General features: G+C 44.0%; 1 protein-coding gene across 5 annotated transcripts in view; it reads left to right on the top strand.

Moving 5' to 3' along the window:
* Nucleotides 1–22904, top strand: part of PFKP (phosphofructokinase, platelet) — a 185923-nt gene that overhangs the window by 120919 nt on the left and 42100 nt on the right. For 2 of the 5 annotated variants that reach the window (XM_063922151.1, XM_063922153.1), the window contains 3 exons: nt 14416–14486; nt 14620–14707; nt 20827–20979. In XM_063922151.1, coding sequence (XP_063778221.1) covers nt 14416–14486; nt 14620–14707; nt 20827–20979 — 312 coding nt within the window. Of the gene's footprint in view, nt 1–14415; nt 14487–14619; nt 14708–15193; nt 15347–20826; nt 20980–22904 lie in introns of all 5 variants that reach the window. The other 3 variants (XM_063922150.1, XM_063922152.1, XM_063922154.1) reach the window with 2 other exon arrangements.

The following is a 22904-nucleotide window of genomic DNA, read 5'->3' as shown; positions in this document are numbered from 1 at the left end:
ACACATGTCCCTACACAGTGCCAGATATGCCCCCAGTGCCAGATATGCCCCCAGTGCCAGTTATGTCCCCAGTGTCAGATACACATGTCCCTACACAGTGCCAGAATTGTCCCCAGTGCCAGATATGTCCCCAGTGCCATATACACATGTCCCTACTCAGTGCCAGATATGTACCCAGTGTCAGTTATGTCCCCAGTGCCATATACACATGTCCCTACACAGTGCCAGATATGTCCCCAGTGCCAGATACACATGTCCCTACACAGTGCCAGATATGTCCCCTGTGTCAGTTATGTCCCCAGTGCCAGATACACATGTCCCTACACAGTGCCAGATGTGTCCCCAGTGCCAGATACACATGACCCTATACAGTGCCAGATATGCCCCCCCCCCAGTGCCAGATATGTCCCCAGTGCCAGATACACATGTCCCTACACAGTGCCAGATGTGTCCCCAGTGCCAGATACACACGTACCTACACAGTGCCAGATTTGTCCCAAGTGCCAGATATGCCCCCAGTGCCAGATATGCCCCCTGTGCCAGTTATGTCCCCTGTGCCAGATACACGTCCCTACACAGTGTCAGATTTGTCCCCAGTGCCAGATACACATATCCCTACACAGTGCCAGATATGTCCCCAGTGTCAGTTATGTCCCCAGTGCCAGATACACATGTCCCTACACAGTGCCAGATTTGTCCCCAGTGCCAGATATGTCCCCAGTGCCAGATATGTCCCCAGTGCCATATACACATGTCCCTACACAGTGCCAGATTTGTCCCCAGTGCCAGATACACATGACCCTATACAGTGCCAGATATGCCCCCAGTGCCAGATATGCCCCCCCCCAGTGCCAGATATGTCCCCAGTGCCAGATACACATGTCCCTACACAGTGCCAGATGTGTCCCCAGTGCCAGATACACATGTCCCTACACAGTGCCAGATTTGTCCCCAGTGCCAGATATGTCCCCAGTGCCAGATATGCCCCCTGTGCCAGTTATGTCCCCTGTGCCAGATACACATGTCCCTACACAGTGCCAGATTTGTCCCCAGTGTCATTTATGTCCCCAGTGCCAGATACACATATCCCTACACAGTGCCAGATATGCCCCCCAGTGCCAGATATGTCCCCAGTGCTAGATATATATGTCCCTACACGGTGCCAGATATGTGTTCCCCCCACCCACCACCTCCCCCCGCCCCTGCTGGCTGCTCACAGCGCATCGCTTGTGCTGACGAGCGGGGAGGCTGCTGCTGGCTTCTGCTCTTAAATTGAGGGCGGGGAGGAGAGCGCAGCGTGCACCTCTCCTGCCCCTTAGTCTCCGGCAGTCGCGACGGTGTTTCACTCCAGCTAGGCACCGGTCTGTGAGCCAATCAAAGCTCGCGGTCCGGCAGCCAATCGGGAACCTCAGCTGCCGGACCGAGAGCTCTGATTGGCTCACGGGCCGGTTAGCGGGGAGGGGGGTTTGGGCTGTGGGATGCAGCACGTCTCTGCTAGTAGGCGACACTGCTGCTCTCTAGGGACGGCTTCAGGCTCCAATATGGCGGCCAGAGCTAGCGGCGCCCATAAAGTGTGGCGCCCTGTTTGGCCACTCTATTGGAACGTGCCTGGAGCATACTTGCCTACCTGACTTTCTCCATGAGGGAGAGAATGCTCTGTTCCTGGACTTTCCTGGTAATTCACCAAAAAACCGCACTGTGTGTATACACAACCGCCCACACACTCGGGGGTGTATGGACAAGTGTATATACCCTCCGGCGCCAGTACCTACCAGGAGATTGAATAATAGTGCAGTCTGCTGCTCCTAATTATAAGGATAATTGCATTCCTTATATTAAACAAAAAAAACACTAACTGCAGGAATATAACCCCCTGTAGAAAAAAAGGAGCGCTGTCCGCACTAATTAAAGGAGACAATTAAAAATGTTCACAATAAAAAATAATGATATAATTTATTGACATGCAATGCTGCAGCATGAATAGCACTTAATCAATACATAATATGTATATTTATAAACCATAATACAAACAATCCACATATGACTAGTAAAATTATCTAGAACTCACTATAGTTCAGAGGCTTGGACTTTGATATTACTGAGTCTAGCAATGTCCACTGATTTAATTATGAACTGGCTAGGAATAGCTTTTCAAACACTCAATGTGTTCATGTGTGCTTAATTCGTTAGTGTTCCAAATGAACATGTGTGCACACATTTATTGAATTAAAATGGGTAATTACCATACATTATTAGCCTTTGCGTCACCTCCAAAATTAATTTTGTTGAGACAATCCCGGTTTTTAGGCTCCCTCTGCTGGTACTCATCCGTTTATTGCAGAATATCTGGAGTAGGTATCCACAGGGACTTGTCCACAGTGCTCAGGCTCCCTCTGCTGGTGGCTAGCCGTAATTGCAGGTACACTGATTATTAATCATAACCACAGGCTGGTAATCGCGTCAATGAGCAGGAGATGATCGTCACTGGTAATGGTCACTTCGAAAACGCGTTTCTCCGCCTTCCAAACACACTCAGCAGCTTACTCAGTTCGAATGACCATACTCAATAGGCTCAGTTTATATAGCCACCATAATTTGTATTTCCCACGGCCGTTCGCGCATGCGCACTCAAACGTGCGTTCCAAGCCTCATTTTCACCCTACACCTTAAATAGACTCCGGTGGCCATTTTGTCACATCATATCAAGCCTCACTTTCATATAAGACTGGTTATTAATATCAAGGAATCCAAGCCTCGTTTTAAATCCCGGAAGCTATATCAAGCCTCTCTTTCTTATACCTAATTAAATATTGATAATAACATATCCAAGCCTCGTTTCAAGTCCCGATAGTCATCTCTGGTTTCCATAGTTACTTGTATTGTTATTCCAAACCTCATTGATTTAAACACACATTATTAAAAAACTATTATTATAAAACTGTTATATTCCATTTTATTAAGGTCATACAATCAAATACTATATTAAATCAGTGCCCTATCTCCTGTGTGCATATGCAATTAATTCACATCCACACAGATAACCATTTAATATTTCCAACCCATATCTATGAAGATATCTTTTCATATGCACATCCTATTACCCGATTGTAGACCAACATATATATATACAATGTGCATATTCCCACGCCCTAATAAAACCAAAATCAATCATTTAAGAATTTCATATATGCACATATATACCCGGACATAGAAGGGAAAGGGGTGGATATAATGTCACATAACCCCATATTGTAGCTCATCTCCATAACTACAATCCCGTCATGTCACCATATACAAAATACACAGTCTCCATCTCCATCTCTCGGTATCACAAGGAACTGTACATTATCCCCAATTTTTATATATATTTACTTCAAGGTGGTTTTCCCTTCTTTTAAATTTTTAATTTTATTTAACTCCACTGAGTCATTAAGTCCCTGAGGGATCAGAGTTTTAAGATTAAATATCCAGAAGGCCTCTTTCTTACACAACCTTCTAAACCTATCCCCCCCCCCCCCCCCCATTGGTTACCGCCACCAGTTCAATGGCCGTAATAATTATATTTTCACTTTTACCCTCCCCACATTCCAGAATATGGCGATATAGATGAGTATTTCCTACTCTTTTATCTATCTGTTGCTTATGCTCCATAAACCTAACGTGGAGCGCCCGAGTGGTGCGCCCCACGTATTGTGCTCCACATCCACACTGCAAAACATAGATAACGTATGTGGATTTACAATTCAAAAAACTTTTTATATTAAATTTTTCTCCTGATACAATTGAGGAGAATTGTGTCGTTTTCTTTTTTGTATGTTTACATGTTACACAATTAATTCTTCCACATTTATGAAACCCTATTGGTGGTTTGGGTAACCATGTATTTATTTGTCCCCCTTGTACCTCTGGAGATACAGATTTGTCACATGATCTATTAAAAAAACTAGGTGCTAATGCAGATTTCAAACTATCTGATTTTCGAAATATTACCTGTTCACTAAGTTTTATATTGGAGTTCAACATTTCATCTAACTTTAAGATCGAGGAATTCTTTTTAATAATCTTCTTAATCTCGTATGCACTAGTATTATACTTTGTTAAAACATTGTTGTCCTATCCGTCATCTTTTTATTATTTTTCTTCCTAGAGTTAGTTCTAGTGGTATCAAATAAAGAGTCCCTCTCCAAACTGTCCACTTCTCTTAAGGCCTGATCCAACACAGATTTCGGATAACCCTGAGTGAGAAATGCCCCATATAGAGATTCCATCTATTCTCTCGCCCCTTCATTGGTAGAACAGTTCCTTTTAATCCGAAGGAACTGGCCCTTCGGTATATTATCTTTCCACCGTTGTAGATGGCTACTCTTATAATGTAAATATCGATTTTGATCCACTTCCTTAACAAAAGTACTGGTCACTATACTCTCATTCTCTATATTGAGCGCTATATCCAGAAAAGTTACCTCGGCAGTACCCCGTAAATTTTAACCCAAATTGATTACAATTCAAACTAGCAATAAATAACTCAGCTGATTCAGTGTTCCCCTCCCAAACAAAAAATAAATCATCGATGAAACAGCCATAGAGGACCAGGCTCGCCCCGAGATCGCTGCCCCAAACATGCTGCTCCTCAAACCGCCCCATGAATAGGTTGGCGAAACTCGGAGCGAACCTGGTCCCCATGGCCGTCCCCCTAGTCTGCAAATAATACCGCTTATCAAAAATAAAATAATTATGTTGAAGTATAAATCTAATACTCTTTAGATTTATACTTCAACATAATTATTTTATTTTTGATAAGCGGTATTATTTGCAGACTAGGGGGACGGCCATGGGGACCAGGTTCGCTCCGGGTTTCGCCAACCTATTCATGGGGCGGTTTGAGGAGCAGCATGTTTGGGGCGGCGATCTCGGGGCGAGCCTGGTCCTCTATGGCCGTTTCATCGATGATTTATTTTTTGTTTGGGAGGGGAACACTGAATCAGCGGAGTTATTTATTGCTAGTTTGAATTGTAATCAATTTGGGTTAAAATTTACGGGGTACTGCCGAGGTAACTTTTCTGGATATAGCGCTCAATATAGAGAATGAGAGTATAGTGACCAGTACTTTTGTTAAGGAAGTGGATCAAAATCGATATTTACATTATAAGAGTAGCCATCTACAACGGTGGAAAGATAATATACCGAAGGGCCAGTTCCTTCGGATTAAAAGGAACTGTTCTACCAATGAAGGGGCGAGAGAACAGATGGAATCTCTATATGGGGCATTTCTCACTCAGGGTTTTTTGAAATCTGTGTTGGATCAGGCCTTAAGAGAAGTGGACAGTTTGGAGAGGGACTCTTTATTAGATACCACTAGAACTAACTCTAGGAAGAAAAATAATAAAAAGATGACGGATAGGACAACAATGTTTGTAACAAAGTATAATACTAGTGCATATGAGATTAAGAAGATTATTAAAAAGAATTCCTCGATCTTAAAGTTAGATGAAATGTTGAACTCCAATATAAAACTTAGTGAACAGGTAATATTTCGAAAATCAGATAGTTTGAAATCTGCATTAGCACCTAGTTTTTCTCTGACGTCCTAGTGGATGCTGGGAACTCCGAAAGGACCATGGGGAATAGCGGCTCCGCAGGAGACTGGGCACAACTAAAGAAAGCTTTTAGGTCACCTGGTGTGCACTGGCTCCTCCCACTATGACCCTCCTCCAAGCCTCAGTTAGATTTTGTGCCCGGCCGAGGTTGGATGCACACTAGGGGCTCTCCTGAGATTCTAGAAAGAAAGTATATAATTAGGTTTTTTATTTTACAGTGAGACCTGCTGGCAACAGGCTCACTGCAGCGAGGGACTAAGGGGAGAAGAAGCGAACCTACCTGCTTGCAGCTAGCTTGGGCTTCTTAGGCTACTGGACACCATTAGCTCCAGAGGGATCGACCGCATGGAACTGGCCTTGGTGTTCGGTCCCGGAGCCGCGCCGCCGTCCCCCTTACAGAGCCAGAAGCAAGAAGAGGTCCGGAAAATCGGCGGCAGAAGACATCAGTCTTCACCAAGGTAGCGCACAGCAATGCAGCTGTGCGCCATTGCTCCTCATGCACACTTCACACTCCGGTCACTGAGGGTGCAGGGCGCTGGGGGGGGGCGCCCTGAGCAGCAATAAAAACACCTTGGCTGGCATATATATCACAATATATAGCCCCAGAGGCTATATATGTGATAAATACCCCTGCCAGAATCCATAAAAATGCGGGAGAAAAGTCCGCGAAAAAGGGGCGGAGCTATCTCTCTCAGCACACCGGCGCCATTTTCTCTTCACAGTGCAACTGGAAGACAGCTCCCCAGGCTTTCCCCTGTAGTTTTCAGGCTCAAAGGGTTAAAAAGAGAGGGGGGGCACTAAATTTAGGCGCAATATTGTATATACAAGCAGCTATTGGGAAAAATTCACTCAATATAGTGTTAATCCCTAAATTATATAGCGCTCTGGTGTGTGCTGGCATACTCTCTCTCTGTCTCCCCAATGGGCTGTGTGGGGTCCTGTCCTCAGTCAGAGCATTCCCTGTGTGTGTGCGGTGTGTCGGTACGGCTGTGTCGACACGTTTGATGAGGAGGCTTATGTGATGGCAGAGCAGATGCCGATAAATGTGATGTCGCCCCCTGGGGGCCGACACCAGAGTGGATGGATAGGTGGAAGGTATAAACCGACAGTGTCAACTCCTTACATAAAAGGCTGGATGACGTAACAGCTATGGGACAGCCGGCTTCTCAGCCCGCGCCTGCCCAGGCGTCTCAAAGGCCATCAGGGGCTCAAAAACGCCCGCTCCCTCAGATGGCAGACACAGATGTCGACACGGAGTCTGACTCCAGTGTCGACGAGGTTGAGACATATACACAATCCACTAGGAACATCCGTTACATGATCCCGGCAAATAAAAAATGTGTTACGCATTTCTGACATTAACCCAAGTACCACTAAAAAAGGGTTTTGTGTTTGGGGAGAAAAAGCAGGCAGTGTTTTGTTCCCCCATCAAATGAGTGAATGAAGTGTGAAAAAGCGTGGGTTCCCCCGATAAGAAACTGGTAATTTCTAAAAAGTTACTGATGGCGTACCCTTTCCCGCCAGAGGATACGTTACGCTGGGAGATATCCCCTAGGGTGGATAAGGCACTCACACGTTTGTCAAAAAAGGTGGCACTGCCGTTTTAGGATACGGCCACTTGAAGGTACCTGCTGATAAAAAGCAGGAGGCTATCCTGAAGTCTGTATTTACACACTCAGGTACTAGACTGAGACCTGCAGATAGTGCTGCTGCAGCGTGGTCTGTAACCCTGTCAAACAGGGATACTAGTTTGCGAACATAAGACGTCGTCTTATATATGAGGGATGCACAGAGGGATATTTTGCCGGCTGGCATCCAGAATTAATGCAATGTCCATTCGGTCAGGAGGTTATTAGAGACCCGACACTGGACAGGTGATGCTGACTTTAAAAGGCACATAGAGCCTTATAAGGGTGAGGAATTGTTTGGGGATGGTCTCTGGGACCTCTTATCCACAGCAACAGCTGGGAAGAAAAATTTTTACCTCAGGTTTCCTCACAGCCTCAGAAAGCACTGTATTATCAGGTACAGTCCTTTCGGCTTCAGAGATGCAAGCGTGTAAAACGAGGGAAGAGGGAAAAAGCTGCACCAGTCAGCCAGTTCCCAGAATCAAAATTCTTCCCCCGCTTCCTCTGAGTCCACCGCATGACGCGGGGGCTCCACAGGCGTAGTCAGGTACGGTGGGGCGCCGCCTCAAAAATTTCAGCGATCAGTGGGCTCGCTCACAGGTGGATCCCTAGATCCTTCAAGTAGTATTTCAGGGGTACAAGCTGGAATTCGAGGCGTCTCCCCCCCGCCGTTTCCTCAAATCTGCCTTGCCGACAACTCCCTCAGGCAGGGAGACTGTGCTAAAGGCAATTCACAAGCTGTATTCCCAGCAGGTGATAGTCAAGGTGCCCCTACTTCAACAAGGACGGGGTTACTATTCCACACTGTTTGTGGTACCGAAACCGGACGGTTCGGTGAGACCCATTTTATATTTGAAATCCTTGAACACATACATAAAAAAATTCAAGTTCAAGATGGAATCGCTCAGGGCGATTATTGCAAGCCTGGAGGAGGGGGATTACATGGTATCCCTGGACATCAAGGAGGCTTACCTACATGTCCCCATTTACCATCCTCACCAGGAGTACCTCAGATTTGTGGTACAGGATTGCCATTACCAATTCCAAACACCGCCGTTTGGACTGTCCACGGCACCGAGGGTCTTTACCAAGGTAATGGCAGAAATGATTATACTCCTTCGAGAAAGGAAGTTTTAATTATCCCGTACTTGGACGATCTCCTTATAAAGGCGAGGTCCAAGGAGCAGTTGTTGGTCGGAGTAGCACTATCTCGGGAAGTGCTACAACAGCACGGATGGATTCTATACATTCCAAAGTCACAGCTGGTTCCTACCACACGCCTACTGTTCCTGGGGATGGTTCTGGACACAGAACAGAAAAAAGTGTTTCTCCCGCAGGAGAAAGCCAAGGAGCTGTCATCTCTAGTCAGAGACCTCCTGAAACCAAAACAGGTATCGGTGCATCACTGCACACGAGTCCTGGGAAAAATGGTAACTTCTTACGAAGCAAAATTCCATTCGGCAGGTTCCATGCAAGAACCTTTCAGTGGGACCTCTTGGACAAGTGGTCGGGATCGCATCTTCAGATGCATCGGCTGATAACCCTGTCTCCAAGGACCAGGGTATCTCTACTGTGGTGGCTGCAGAGTGCTCATCTTCAAGAGGGCCACAGATTCGGCATACAGGACTGGGTCCTGGTAACCACGGATGCCAGCCTTCGAGGCTGGGGGGCAGTCACACAGGGAAGAAATTTCCAAGGACTTTGGTCAAGTCAGGAGTCGTCCTTACACATAAATATTCTGGAACTGAGGGCCATTTACAATGCCCTAAGCCTGGCAAGGCCTCTGCTTCAAAACCAGCCGGTACTGATCCAATCAGACAACATCACGGCAGTCGCCCATGTAAACCGACAGGGCGGCACAAGAAGCAGGATGGTGATGGCAGAAGCCACAAGGATTCTCCGATGGGCGGAAAATCACGTCTTAGCACTGTCAGCAGTGTTCATTCCGGGAGTGGACAACTGGGAAGCAGACTTCCTCAGCGGACACGACCTACACCCGGGAGAGTGGGGACTTCATCCAGAAGTCTTCCAACTGTTGGTAAACCATTGGGAAAGGCCACAGGTGGACATGATGGCGTCCCGCCTAAACAAAAAACTAGAGAGATATTGCGCCAGGTCAAGGGACCCTCAGGCGATAGCTGTGGACGCTCTAGTGACACCGTGGGTGTACCAGTCAGTTTATGTGTTCCCTCCTCTGCCTCTCATACCAAGGGTACTGAGAATAATAAGAAAACGAGGAGTAAAAACAATACTTGTGGTTCCGGATTGGCCAAGACGAGCGTGGTATCCGGAACTTCAAGAGATGATCTCAGAGGACCCATGGCCTCTGCCGCTCAGACAGGACCTGCTGCAGCAGGGGCCCTGTCTGTTCCAAGACTTACCGCGGCTGCGTTTGACGGCATGGCGGTTGAACGCCAGATCCTGAAGGAAAAGGGCATTCCGGAGGAAGTCATTCCTACGCTGATTAAAGCCAGGAAAGATGTAACTGCAAAGCATTATCACCGCATATGGCGGATGTATGTTGCTTGGTGTGAGGCCAAAAAGGCCCCAACAGAGGAATTTCAACTGGGTCGATTTCTGCATTTCCTACAAGCAGGAGTGACTATGGGCCTGAAATTAGGCTCCATTAAGGTACAGATCTCGGCTCTGTCGATTTTCTTCCAGAAAGAACTAGCTTCACTACCTGAAGTTCAGACGTTTGTTAAGGGAGTGCTGCATATTCAGCCCCTTTTGTGCCTCCAGTGGCACCTTGGGATCTCAACGTGGTGTTGAGTTTCTTAAAATCACATTGGTTTGAGCCACTTAAAACCGTGGATCTAAAATATCTCACGTGGAAAGTGGTCATGTTATTGGCCTTGGCTTCAGCCAGGCGTGTGTCAGAATTGGCGGCTTTATCATGTAAAAGCCCTTATCTGATTTTCCATATGGATAGGGCAGAATTGAGGACTCGTCCCCAGTTTCTCCCTAAGGTGGTATCAGCTTTTCACTTGAACCAACCTATTGTGGTGCCTGCGGCTACTAGGGACTTGGAGGATTCCAAGTTACTGGACGTAGTCAGGGCCTGGAAAATGTATGTTTCCAGGACGGCTAGAGTCAGGAAAACTGACTCGCTATTTATCCTGTATGCACCCAACAAGCTGGGTGCTCCTGCTTCTAAGCAGACTATTGCTCGCTGGATTTGTAGCACAATTCAGCTGGCGCATTTTGCGGCTGGACTGCCGCATCCTAAATCAGTAAAAGCCCATTCCACAAGGAAGGTGGGCTCATCTTGGGCGGCTGCCCGAGGGGTCTCGGCTTTACAACTTTGCCGAGCTGCTACTTGGTCAGGGGCAAACACGTTTGCAAAATTCTACATATTTGATACCCTGGCTGAGGAGGACCTTGAGTTCTCTCATTCGGGGCTGCAGAGTCATCCGCACTCTCCCGCCCGTTTGGGAGCTTTGGTATAATCCCCATGGTCCTTTCGGAGTTCCCAGCATCCACTAGGACGTCAGAGAAAATAAGATTTTACTCACCGGTAAATCTATTTCTCGTAGTCCGTAGTGGATGCTGGGCGCCCGTCCCAAGTGCGGATTGTCTGCAATACTTGTATATAGTTATTGCCTAACTAAAGGGTTATTGTTGAGCCATCTGTTGAGAGGCTCAGTTGTTTTCATACTGTTAAACTGGGTATGGTATCACGAGTTGTACGGTGTGATTGGTGTGGCTGGTAAGAGTCTTACCCGGGATTCAAAATCCTTCCTTATTATGTCAGCTCGTCCGGGCACAGTGTCCTAACTGAGGCTTGGAGGAGGGTCATAGTGGGAGGAGCCAGTGCACACCAGATGACCTAAAAGCTTTCTTTAGTTGTGCCCAGTCTCCTGCGGAGCCGCTATTCCCCATGGTCCTTTCGGAGTTCCCAGCATCCACTACGGACTACGAGAAATAGATTTACCGGTGAGTAAAATCTTATTTTTTAATAGATCATGTGACAAATCTGTATCTGCAGAGGTACAAGGGGGACAAATAAATACATGGTTACCCAAACCACCAATAGGGTTTCATAAATGTGGAAGAACCAATTGTGTAACATGTAAACATACAAAAAAGAAAACGACACAATTCTCCTCAATTGTATCAGGAGAAAAATTTAATATAAAAAGTTTTTTGAATTGTAAATCCACATACGTTATCTATGTTTTGCAGTGTGGATGTGGAGCACAATACGTGGGGCGCACCACTCGGGCGCTCCACGTTAGGTTTATGGAGCATAAGCGACAGATAGATAAAAGAGTAGGAAATACTCATCTATATCGCCATATTCTGGAATGTGGGGAGGGTAAAAGTGAAAATATAATTATTACGGCCATTGAACAGGTGGCAGTAACCAATAGGGGGGGGGGGGATAGGTTTAGACGGTTGTGTAAGAAAGAGGCCTTCTGGATATTTAATCTTAAAACTCTGATCCCTCAGGGACTTAATGACTCAGTGGAGTTAAATAAAATTTAAAAGAAGGGAAAACCACCTTGAAGTAAATATATATAAAAATTGGGGATAATGTACAGTTCCTTGTGATACCGAGAGATGGAGATGGAGACTGTGTATTTTGTATATGGTGACATGACGGGATTGTAGTTATGGAGATGAGCTACAATATGGGGTTATGTGACATTATATCCACCCCTTTCCCTTCTATGTCCGGGTATATATGTGCATATATGAAATTCTTAAATGATTGATTTTGGTTTTATTAGGGCGTGGGAATATGCACATTGTATATATATGTTGGTCTACAATCGGGTAATAGGATGTGCATATGAAAAGATATCTTCATAGATATGGGTTGGAAATATTAAATGGTTATCTGTGTGGATGTGAATTAATTGCATATGCACACAGGAGATAGGGCACTGATTTAATATAGTATTGGATTGTATGACCTTAATAAAAAGGAATATAACAGTTTAATTATAATAGTTTTTTAATAATGTGTGTTTAAATCAATGAGGTTTGGAATAACAATACAAGTAACTATGGAAACCAGAGATGACTATCGGGACTTGAAACAAGGCTTGGATATGTTATTATCAATATTTAATTAGGTATAAGAAAGAGAGGCTTGATATAGCTTCCGGGATTTAAAACGAGGCTTGGATTCCTTGATATTAATAACCAGTCTTATATGAAAGTGAGGCTTGATATGATGTGACAAAATGGCCACCGGAGTCTATTTAAGGTGTAGGGTGAAAATGAGGCTTGGAACGCACGTTTGAGTGCGCATGCGCGAACGGCCGCGGGAAATACAAATTATGGTGGCTATATAAACTGAGCCTATTGAGTATGGTCATTCGAACTGAGGAAGCCGCTGAGTGTGTTTGGAAGGCGGAGAAACGCGTTTTCGAAGTGACCATTACCAGTGACGATCATCTCCTGCTCATTGACGCGATTACCAGCCTGTGGTTATGATTAATAATCAGTGTACCTGCAATTATGGCTAGCCACCAGCAGAGGGAGCCTGAGCACTGTGGACAAGTCCCTGTGGATACCTACTCCAGATATTCTGCAATAAACGGATGAGTACCAGCAGAGGGAGCCTAAAAACCGGGATTATCTCAACAAAATTAATTTTGGAGGTGACGCAAAGGCTAATAATGTTTGGTAATTACCCATTTTAATTCAATAAATGTGTGCACACATGTTCATTTGGAACACTAACGAATTAAGGACACATGAACACATTGAGTGTTTGAAAAGCTATTCCTAGCCAGTTCATAATTACATCAGTGGACATTGCTAGACTCAGTAATATCAAAGTCCAAGCCTCTAAACTATAGTGAGTCTAGATAATTTTACTAGTCATATGTGGATTGTTTGTATTGTGGTTTATAAATATACATATTATGTATTGATTAAGTGCTATTCATGCTGCAGCATTGCATGTCAATAAATTATATCATTATTTTATATTTTTTATTGTGAACATTTTTAATTGTCTCCTTTAATTAGTGCGGAGAGCGCTCCTTTTTTTCTACAGAGGGTTATATCCCTGCAGTTAGTGTTTTTTTCTTTCCTGGTAATGTATGATTGCCATCACCTGTGGTGAAACACCTTTCTTATTAATTAACTAGCTCACTACAGGTGATGGCATTCATACATTACCAGGAAAGTCCAGGAACAGAGCATTTTCTCCCTCATGGAGAGGGTCAGGTAGGCAAGTATGGCCTGGAGCCGGCCCTGGATGAATTAACACAGTGAGACACATTGGTGTCAGATAAATAGATCATTCTCACTGTGAACATACCTCAAGTTGGGAGACCATCTTCCAATACAATCTGAAATTATTATTATAGAAACACCACCTGTCTCACTTAAGAATAATATGCAACTTTATTTACCACCACATCTAAATAATTACTGAGTTTACAAGAATGATTGATATGTGCTCCTGATTTAATGTTGCATCTTTTAAAGATAGAGAAAGTAAAAGTTATGCTTTAAATATTTTCACTAGACAATTCTCACAAAAGAGTGCTCCACAAATGGATTTTCTTCTTGGGATCATCTTGGATCCTTTAATATAAAAGAATATAAAACTGTATACCAGGTGTGTGGAGCTGAACAGGGACCAGCTGCTGGAAGGCGGATCTCTCTGGGCATAGTAGAGACAAGCTGCCAGTGTCAATCGAAAGGGAAGAGTCCCAGCTTTTGGAGTATACCCCCAGAAAAACTCTAACAGAACCTGAGATATCTGGCTGGGTAGAGCAATTAACAGGCTTGGATGGGGACCACTGCTGTGAAGTCGGTTATCTCCGGTTCATCATGGACAATTTTAAAAAATCTGGTACCTCTGGGGAAATGGGACCCTCAGCTATCAGCCTAGGGCCCTTATACCCTAGGGGCCCTTGGACAACTGGCCTTTGAGTCCATACGAAAAGACGGCCCTTCCTCGAGACACCCTGACGGTCCAGGTTTTAATTGTTTCCATGCTTGGTCACAGGTGACTTGATTAGTAGCTCAGGCAATTTGATTTAACCATCTGTGCTGAGCCATGACCATCTATAAAACCTGGACAGTTAAGGTGCCTCGAGGACCGCGTTTGGGAACCTGTTGCATAGCCAATAAAGGCATTACTGGGAACCTGCTTTGTAATAGTAGGTTAATGCAAAGGTAAAATAAGTAATTATTTCACATTAACTCATTCTCTACATTAGATTAAAGAGATAAAATGGGGAGATGTTGGCGGCTGGACCGGTCAAGGTGGATCCCTCCTAGGGACAAAAAGGTAATTTTTACAGTAAATATTATAATATATGATTTTATAAGTGCATGCTTGTGTTACTTCATTGTACACTATGCCTGTTTCCTGCATGTACCATGTAAAAAAAAGGTTCTTACATTTTTATTCTCATTATTAGATCTCTACCTGGTAAATATTTTGAACAAATTGCTGACCAGATACGTGCTCATAACATCAATGCCTTGCTCGTTATTGGGGGATTTGAGGTATGGATTTCCATTATACATTTTTCTTCTTTTCCTTTTTCCTACTATAAAGAATTATGTTTTAAGAAATGAATAGTTATGTTTTAAAGTAACAATGTCTTATATACATTATACAAACTTTTGTGATGACTAAATTAGTCCAATTGTAATAAAATGCATTATAGCATCAATTTTAAATGCTGTAAACAATTTTTTCTTTAAATAAAGATTAGTGACAGAGAAAATGTTTGTGCTCTTTTTAGCTATGTTTATAAAGGTGTGTTATTTCTGTCAATATTGACTTTTTATGTTATGTCTAGTATCTTAAGTTATGTCTTTTTTTGTTTGTTATGATTATCTGTATTGTATTTTAATGTGTCTAGTGGTTCCTTTCCAAGTTCATCTGTGTGCTGTGGTAGAAGTGGCTCTCCCCGTGGTCCCTTAAAATTTGTTACCCCCTACGACTTATCTCCTTTTTCCTCCCCACTCTGTGCCTGTGCATCCCAGGCCTACTTGGGACTTATGGAATTGACTGTTGCAAGAGGGAAATATGATGAATTCTGTATTCCAATGGTTATGGTTCCTGCTACTGTGTCCAACAATGTACCGGGTTCAGATTTCAGCATTGGCGCAGATACTGCTCTGAACACTATAACAGATGTAAGTTTCATCAGACTCTTTTGAGCGCACTTACTAAACCTACATACCTTTACAACCCTGTGGCTGTCATCTTAATTTATCAGAGCAAAGAAATATCAGCTTCATAAAGCTGTACAATAGTGTTACTACAGATAACTGCATACAGATGGAGTGGACTTAAGTTCATATTCTGCAGTGCAAAACAGTGCTGATGTCATAGATACAACCTATTAATGTCAGTGGAACAAGTTGTATTAAAGCTCTCTTGAATTGGTGCTACATGATGAGCCAGGTGAATGAGCTGTTTCACCAAAGACTGTTCCATCTTTATATAGGTTGATTTAAATGACAGTTGCAATCATAATACATCTATGATCTTTATCTTTGAATAATACCCTATTCACAAACCTAAAGGGTAAAAAGACTACCAGTCTAATTTATGCTGCATGAAATCAGTGAAGCAGATAACAAAGAGAGGTCTGAAAATCTGTATGCTGAATAGTAATTCATTTCATAGTCGATGACTAGTGTTGTTGTTAATGGCCAATCTATATAAAAAATCACAGATGTGTCCTCATATTGTACATCTAGCCTAAATATGCCGTGCAGCGTGAGATGCCTTGCGTGAGTCTGCCGCCAGGTGCTGTGCAACTCTGCTAACGTCTGCCATCTTTTTTTTTTCTGAAAATGCATCTTATTTGCAACACAGTGTGACTAGCACGTATGAGGCGACTGTGCTGATTAATTTGTTATATGACACTTGTATATTGTGTGAGTCTGTAGATAAAGCAGAACAGAACTGGTGTTCCTCATGCGTCCTACTCACATTGAGCTGCTAGGGCCAGATTAACAATGGGACGGATGGGACTACAACTCCAGGCCTCCACATAAAAATAGGCCCATCATCATGACAGCATCAGGGTGACCAGCCACCAGATGGCCACACAGTCACCCATAAATCATAAGTATTCAAATTGCATTTCTATTTTCTACACAAAATGATGCAATGTATGTACTTTTATACATTTAGGAAGACATTGGTGCTTTTAGAGGGGTGTGGTTCATAGGGTCGACCACACTTGGGTCGACAGTGTCTAGGTTGACCACTATTGGTCGACAGTGACTAATTCGACACCCAAAACAGGTCGACACAAGCATTAGGTCAACATGAGCAAAGTCAACATGACTAAAGGTCAACATGAGTTTTTTTTCAAATGTTGGTGTCGTTTTCTTCACAGAGAGACTGTGCTATTAGCATGGCTGGCAGGTTACTGTTCCCAGTTGTAGTGCACTTGGATCGTAAAGTATGAACAAGTAAAAAAAAAGAAAAAAAAAGTGAAAAACTCATGGCGACCTTTTGTCATGTCGACCTACTGACCATGTCAACCTAGAAACCCTGTCGATCTAAGGCATGTCGACCAATATTGATTGACCTAATGCCTGTCGACCCAGACCGGATACTCTTTTAGAGTATGGGGTCTACATGCCTACATGGCATTGGCCTCACCTACTCTTCTCATAATAGGCCCTAAAACATTTTCAACTCCAGGCCCATGAGGCCCTTAATCCGGCCCTGTGTGTTGCAACTAAGACACATTTTTGGCAAAAAAGACGATAGAGAATTCTCCTGGGACCTGGCGTGCTACGAGGGCTGTTTTAGGGTGACTGCAGCAAAGATGTATGAGGACATATCGGTTTGTATGTATGTGTGTATATATATATATATATATATATATATATATATATATATAAAAATATCTAATTCCTTTGGAGTGATTTGATCTGTACAAGGTCTGATAAATAGATGGCAGAAGAGGGATGTGAGTATTGCATGCTGCTTGTTGCTACTATAAGCTTTCTACTAATTCGCTCTTTATTTAATCCACCTTTCTCTCCACTGCTCCTGCTAATCATAATCACATTGTTTTTGCGTATTCCTTTGTAGTGCAAGCTTATTAGATCTCTAGGCTACTAGCTAGTGTATAGAGATTATTTTCTTTGGTAACTCACAGCAGCTTTAATGCTTGAAAGGTGGCCACATACCGTACTAGTAATGCTTCTGAATGCCGCCTAGTGGCATTCCGCCAAAGGTACAGTATCCTGTTAGACCAGTTGACTTAGAAAGCAAAAGGTTACTTTGCATGATAAATCCACTTTGCAGTTAGTGCGTAAGCTGCTCATGTATTCTTGTTTTCATATCTGTACGGCTCTGCCACAGAGCCCTCCTGTCACCTGGAAATGAGTACAGCCACAGTATACTGACTGGGGAAGAGACTGGCTGTGTTCTTTATCTGTGGCAAGCATATCTGCATGTTTGCAGTTCTGTTACCATGGCTTTCCAATTACAGTACTTGAGAATATACTGTAGCTCAAGTTTCTTTACCACTTCTGTAATTAATACACCTAGAATTATAAATCATTTCACAAAGCATTACATGCAAAGCATCTAGATAAACGCCAAGCAGACTGCTTTTATGATTGAAAATACATTTTCTTATTAAAAAAATGACCACATGTTATGGTACATCCCAGGCAACCGCCAAGACTCCTGGAACAAGATTATTGATTATACCCAAGTTGGAACCAAATGTCCCAGCATGCCTTGCCAGTCTCTGGTGCCTGTAGTTTCATTACAGCTAGAGAATTAAAGTTTACTATACTTGTGCTCAGATGACTTTAGCAGATCAGGCAACAAAACAGAAACAGATCTTGCTACTATGATGTACTTAGCAAAGGATACTTGATTAGTAAGAGAGTATGGGGCTGATTCAGACCTGATCGCTGCTGTACATTTTCTCACAATGGGCATTCAGGTCTGAACTGCATATGCACCGCAATGCACAGGTGCGTCGGTCCGCAGCAACGGGGAGCGCCTGGCAGCGACGGGATGGTGCGAAAAATCCCATCGCACCAGCGAACACAAGGAGATTGACAGGAAGAGTGCATTTGTGGGTGGCAACTGACCGTTTTTGAGGAGTGTTCAGAAAAACGCAGGAGGGACCAGACGTTTAGAGGGAGGGTTTCTAACGTCAGTTCCGGCCCGATCATCGGACTGGAAGAGTGAGTCCTGGGCTGCGCAGAGACTGCACAAAATTAGTTTGTGCAGTCTCTCCAACACATCCGAACGCACACATACACAGTGATTTCCCCCTCCCCGTGTAGGCGGCAACTGCCTGATCGCAGGGATGCAAAAAACGCACCCTAGCGATCAGGTCAAAATTACCCCCAATAAGTCAGTGTATAACAGACATATCTGTTGAGATGGGATGTGGTTAATATAGCGCCTGTTGTGATGTCGGTGTTTATAATACTGACGCCGGAATCCCGACATGCGAGGAAATGCCAACGGTCGGAATCCTAATGGAAGCTCCGTATTCCCACTCGGGTGGTGGGCCCATGCCACTACCCGAGTGGGAATATAACCTGTGTCGAGCAAAGAACGTCACCGGTCCCGAAGCGTGCCGAGGCATCGAGGTCATTAGCTAACAGGATGCCGCTGTCGGTATAGTGACAGCCGGCATTCCGTCAGCTGGTCACCCGTATGTATTCCATTGGGACGAGATAGTGAACAATATTTTCCAGTACCAATCCTTTCCATGTAATCAGGCTTAGGGCTTAGAATGCCTGCAGAGGTGTTTGTCAGTTTAGTATTACTGTAGCACTTCGTGATCCTTATTTTTTTATTACATAGATTCCCTGATTTTGAACAGGTGTTCAAATTTCATTTCAAATCTGGTAAATATACAGCATTAGTTATTAATATTGTTCCCATTGTTCTACATTGCTAAAATACTAAAGAAACAAAACAAAACCTTTTTAAAAATGTATTTTTATACCTATAATACAAAATCTTCTGCTTTACTGAAAACTACTATATATAATAATCATTAATTTGCCGGGACTTGATTTTGAGTAATATTGTTAATATGTAATTCTAAAACCTTTATTTCCTTTTAAAAGGGCCAGTAAAAAGTTAAAGTGATTTTGTGGTTGTACACACAGGGATCTGGAAGGTGTATGTCTGTAGGTACACTACATATTTCATACCAGACATGTTAGCAGCACTTATAGATCCAAGTCTCAGGGAAAGATGAAATTAATAAAGGGACGTGGGTTTAGGGCACACTATAAAGTTACATTACTCTTCTTATCTGGCGTATTTCCAGACAGAACCACACCCTGATTGGGCTGAGATTGATTACCTGCAAGTAGAAAACCCTATGCTCAGCCACAGTTCCAGTGAAAGTGATATTTATTGGTTTCAAAGGGTATCATAAACCTAGGCAAACATGTTAGATAACAATGGTGAATGGAAACGCCTCAACAGGAATAACAAATTGAGAAACCGTAGTGAGATACCATATCTGTAATCAGTGTTCAGTTTTATTGTTCACTTTCGGAAATTACTTTTTATGATTATGAGACTTGTGAAGCAGCAGTTTTACTTTTGCACTCGCTGCACTGTTGTTCCATAAAATCACAGCATTCAGCACATTTTATTATATATTTTGGCTGCACTGTCTGCTTCTTGTGACATCCTGCTCCAAAGCTGGAACACAGGTATACAGAGCAGAACTGGAAGTTTTTTCAGTGTTAGTATACAAAAAAACCAATACCTTCTTTCTTTGAGAACAGTATTGTTCAGCAGCAGTGGACTTGATGAAGCTAATGTATAGACAGGTGCATAACTGGAACCCATAGCAAAACCTTAAGTGGGGTTCAGCTATGGGGGTGTAGCTTCTCAGGCCCCCAATGTGCTATGAAAAGAGCAGGGAGGGGGTGTCTGTGCATGTGTTGACTGGCACATGCACCACTCAGTAGAGGACTCTGCTACTTTCAGGGCTTCATGGAGCGCTGCGTGCACCCATCGTAGTTCCACTGATGTATACTGGCAACACAGTGCCCCATTCATGCCAGTAATGTACTGTATTTTGCATCACAGTGAGGGACACGCAGGAGAGGAGTGCCAGTTGTCATCCATGCCAGTGTCAGTTTTATATGAAAAATAAATGAGAAAAGCCTAAGAGCATACACCTTCTCCCTGTGGTTGCAATGTTAACCCTTTACTGGTATCCACTTCTACCCACTACTTACCAAATGACAATCAAATATTTATGCTCCCCAAAAACTAATGTTGTTCTTCCACCTCTGCTGATCTCTCTGCTTAAAACATTGTGATCTTTTCATAAATTTTTAACTTTTTTTTTCTTGCTCTGCATGGGGGAATCCTCTAAATTCACTTCAGAACTTAATTGCGCCAATGCAGCCTCAATACAATTTTTGCTACATGAGTAATTTGGTCCGTAACATTATACTGAATATTACAGAACGCTTCCATTATGGAATCAACAAAATTCTGAGCATCATCTGAAGTTCTGACAGCAAAGAGGCTATTTATGCTGATATCTCCCACCACACAGGAGGAAGCCAAATCTCCCACCACACAGAAGGAGCCACTAACACTAACATCTGCTAAACTCATTTTCATGCTGCCACTTTAGGCTTTTGAAAGTATGATGCAATTATCTGGGGCACGAGCCACTTATCAAGAGTTTTGCATCCCTATGTGCATAGTGCCTGCCACCATTAGCAACAATGTCCCTGGCACTGACTTAAGTATTGGCGCCGACACTGCACTCAATGCCATTATGGAGGTAAGATGTCTTGTATTTTCAGTAATGTCTTTAAGATTCCATTCTACATATAACAAGCACTGCACTCATTTTAATCCTATGAATACCAAATAGCTTGAGGCTATTTTCTGTTTGTCTCATAGGATAACAAAATTAACAAAAATAACATTTTTTTTTTTTTGCAAATGAATCAGCTCATACAAGTTCTTGGTACAGAGTAAGTACACATGAGATGCGCTTCTCATATAAAGTGCAAACATTTCCAACATCACCTGCACATTTTCTGTGACCAGGAAATATTGTCGGGATTTATGGAAACTGGTTTATAGGTATTGGTGGGAAAATGTGCTTGTAACCCGAAGCAACCAATAAGATGCTGTTTTTCATTTTGTAGATCAATAATGGGTAAAGGTGAGTACACACTAGGCAATATGCTTCATGAGCAACATCGCCTAGTGATATCGCACAGTGACATCATGCTGCAGTCGGGCTGTACATGCAGCTTTGGCCGATGAGTCCAAATTGAGCTGCATGTGTGGAGCGGGATGTAGTTATGTGACCGGTGTTCAGGAGACCGCTGGTCACATTACAGACGGCTACATCCCGTACCCCCGAATTCCCGACAGTCGGCATGCCAACTAGCAGGGACTATTCCCACTCTTGGGTGTCCACGACACCCATAGCACCTGTCGTTCACGCCTGCAAGAGGCTTGTTGCGCTCGCACCCCTGCCGGCATTACGCAGCCGGGATCTCGCGGTTGGTATGCTGACCGCTGGGATCTACAGCGGCAGTCAAGCAAACCCGTTCCGTGCGGATCGCCTGTCGTCTGCTGCATACACACTGGGCGATATAGTAAACGATATTGCTACTGAGGAGGAAAATGGGTGATATTGTTTACTATATCACTAAGTGTGTATGCACCTTAACAGTCAGTCCTTGGGCTGTTCTGAGCTTTCACTTGTGGCTCCCAACTCCTTCCTGCTTTATTGTCAGGTTGTATTTTATAGCCTGCTACTGTATATCAGGAAATGTTTCCTGATATGTTATTATAGGTTTCTCTTTCTTTGATTTAGGGGCACAGTGGCACACATAGGGAGGGTTTCTAAAGGGGAGTACACACGGAGAAATCCGTGCTTAAATTAGAGATGAGCGGTTTCGGATTTACTCGGTTCTTAACGCCAGAGTTATCGCAAGTTCTTTTTCTCTAACGTCCTAGAGGATGCTGGGACTCCGTAAGGACCATGGGGATAGACGGGCTCCGCAGGAGACATGGGCACTTTAAGAAAGACTTTGACTCTGGGTGTGCACTGGCTACTCCCTCTATGCCCCTCCTCCAGACCTCAGTTTGATACTGTGCCCAGTGGAGACTGGGTGCATTTCAGGAGCTCTCCTGAGTTTCCTGTAAGAAAGCATTTCTGTTAGGTTTTTTATTTTCAGGAAGCCTGCTGGCAACAAGCTCCCTGCATCGAGGGACTGAGAAGAGAGAAACAGACCCACTTCTCTGAGTTCAGGGCTCTGTTTCTTAGGCTACTGGACACCATTAGCTCCAGAGGGATCGGTACGCAGGTCTCACCCTCGCCGTCCGTCCCATAGCCGCGCCGCCGTCCTCCTCGCAGAGCCGGAAGAAAGAAGCCGGGTGAGTATGTGAGGAAAAGATCCATCTGAGGCAGCAGAAGACACTTGGATCTTCACTGAGGTAACGCACAGCACTGCAGCTGTGCGCCATTGCTCCCCTTCACCTCACACACTCCGGTCACTGTAAGGGTGCAGGGCGCAGGGGGGGGGGGGGGGGGCGCCCTGGGCAGCAATATAAACCTCTCTTATGGCACAGATGTATATATACATGTACAGCTGGGCACTGTACATGTATAAAAAGAGCCCCCGCCATGTATTGAAAAAATTGAGTGGGACAGAAGCCCGCCACCGAGGGGGCGGGGCTTCTCCC

This window comes from Pseudophryne corroboree, chromosome 5 (assembly GCF_028390025.1).
Source record: "Pseudophryne corroboree isolate aPseCor3 chromosome 5, aPseCor3.hap2, whole genome shotgun sequence".
Lineage (NCBI taxonomy): Eukaryota > Metazoa > Chordata > Amphibia > Anura > Myobatrachidae > Pseudophryne > Pseudophryne corroboree.
Note: the sequence above shows the minus strand (reverse complement) of the source record. Positions and strands in the feature narration are given on the sequence as shown.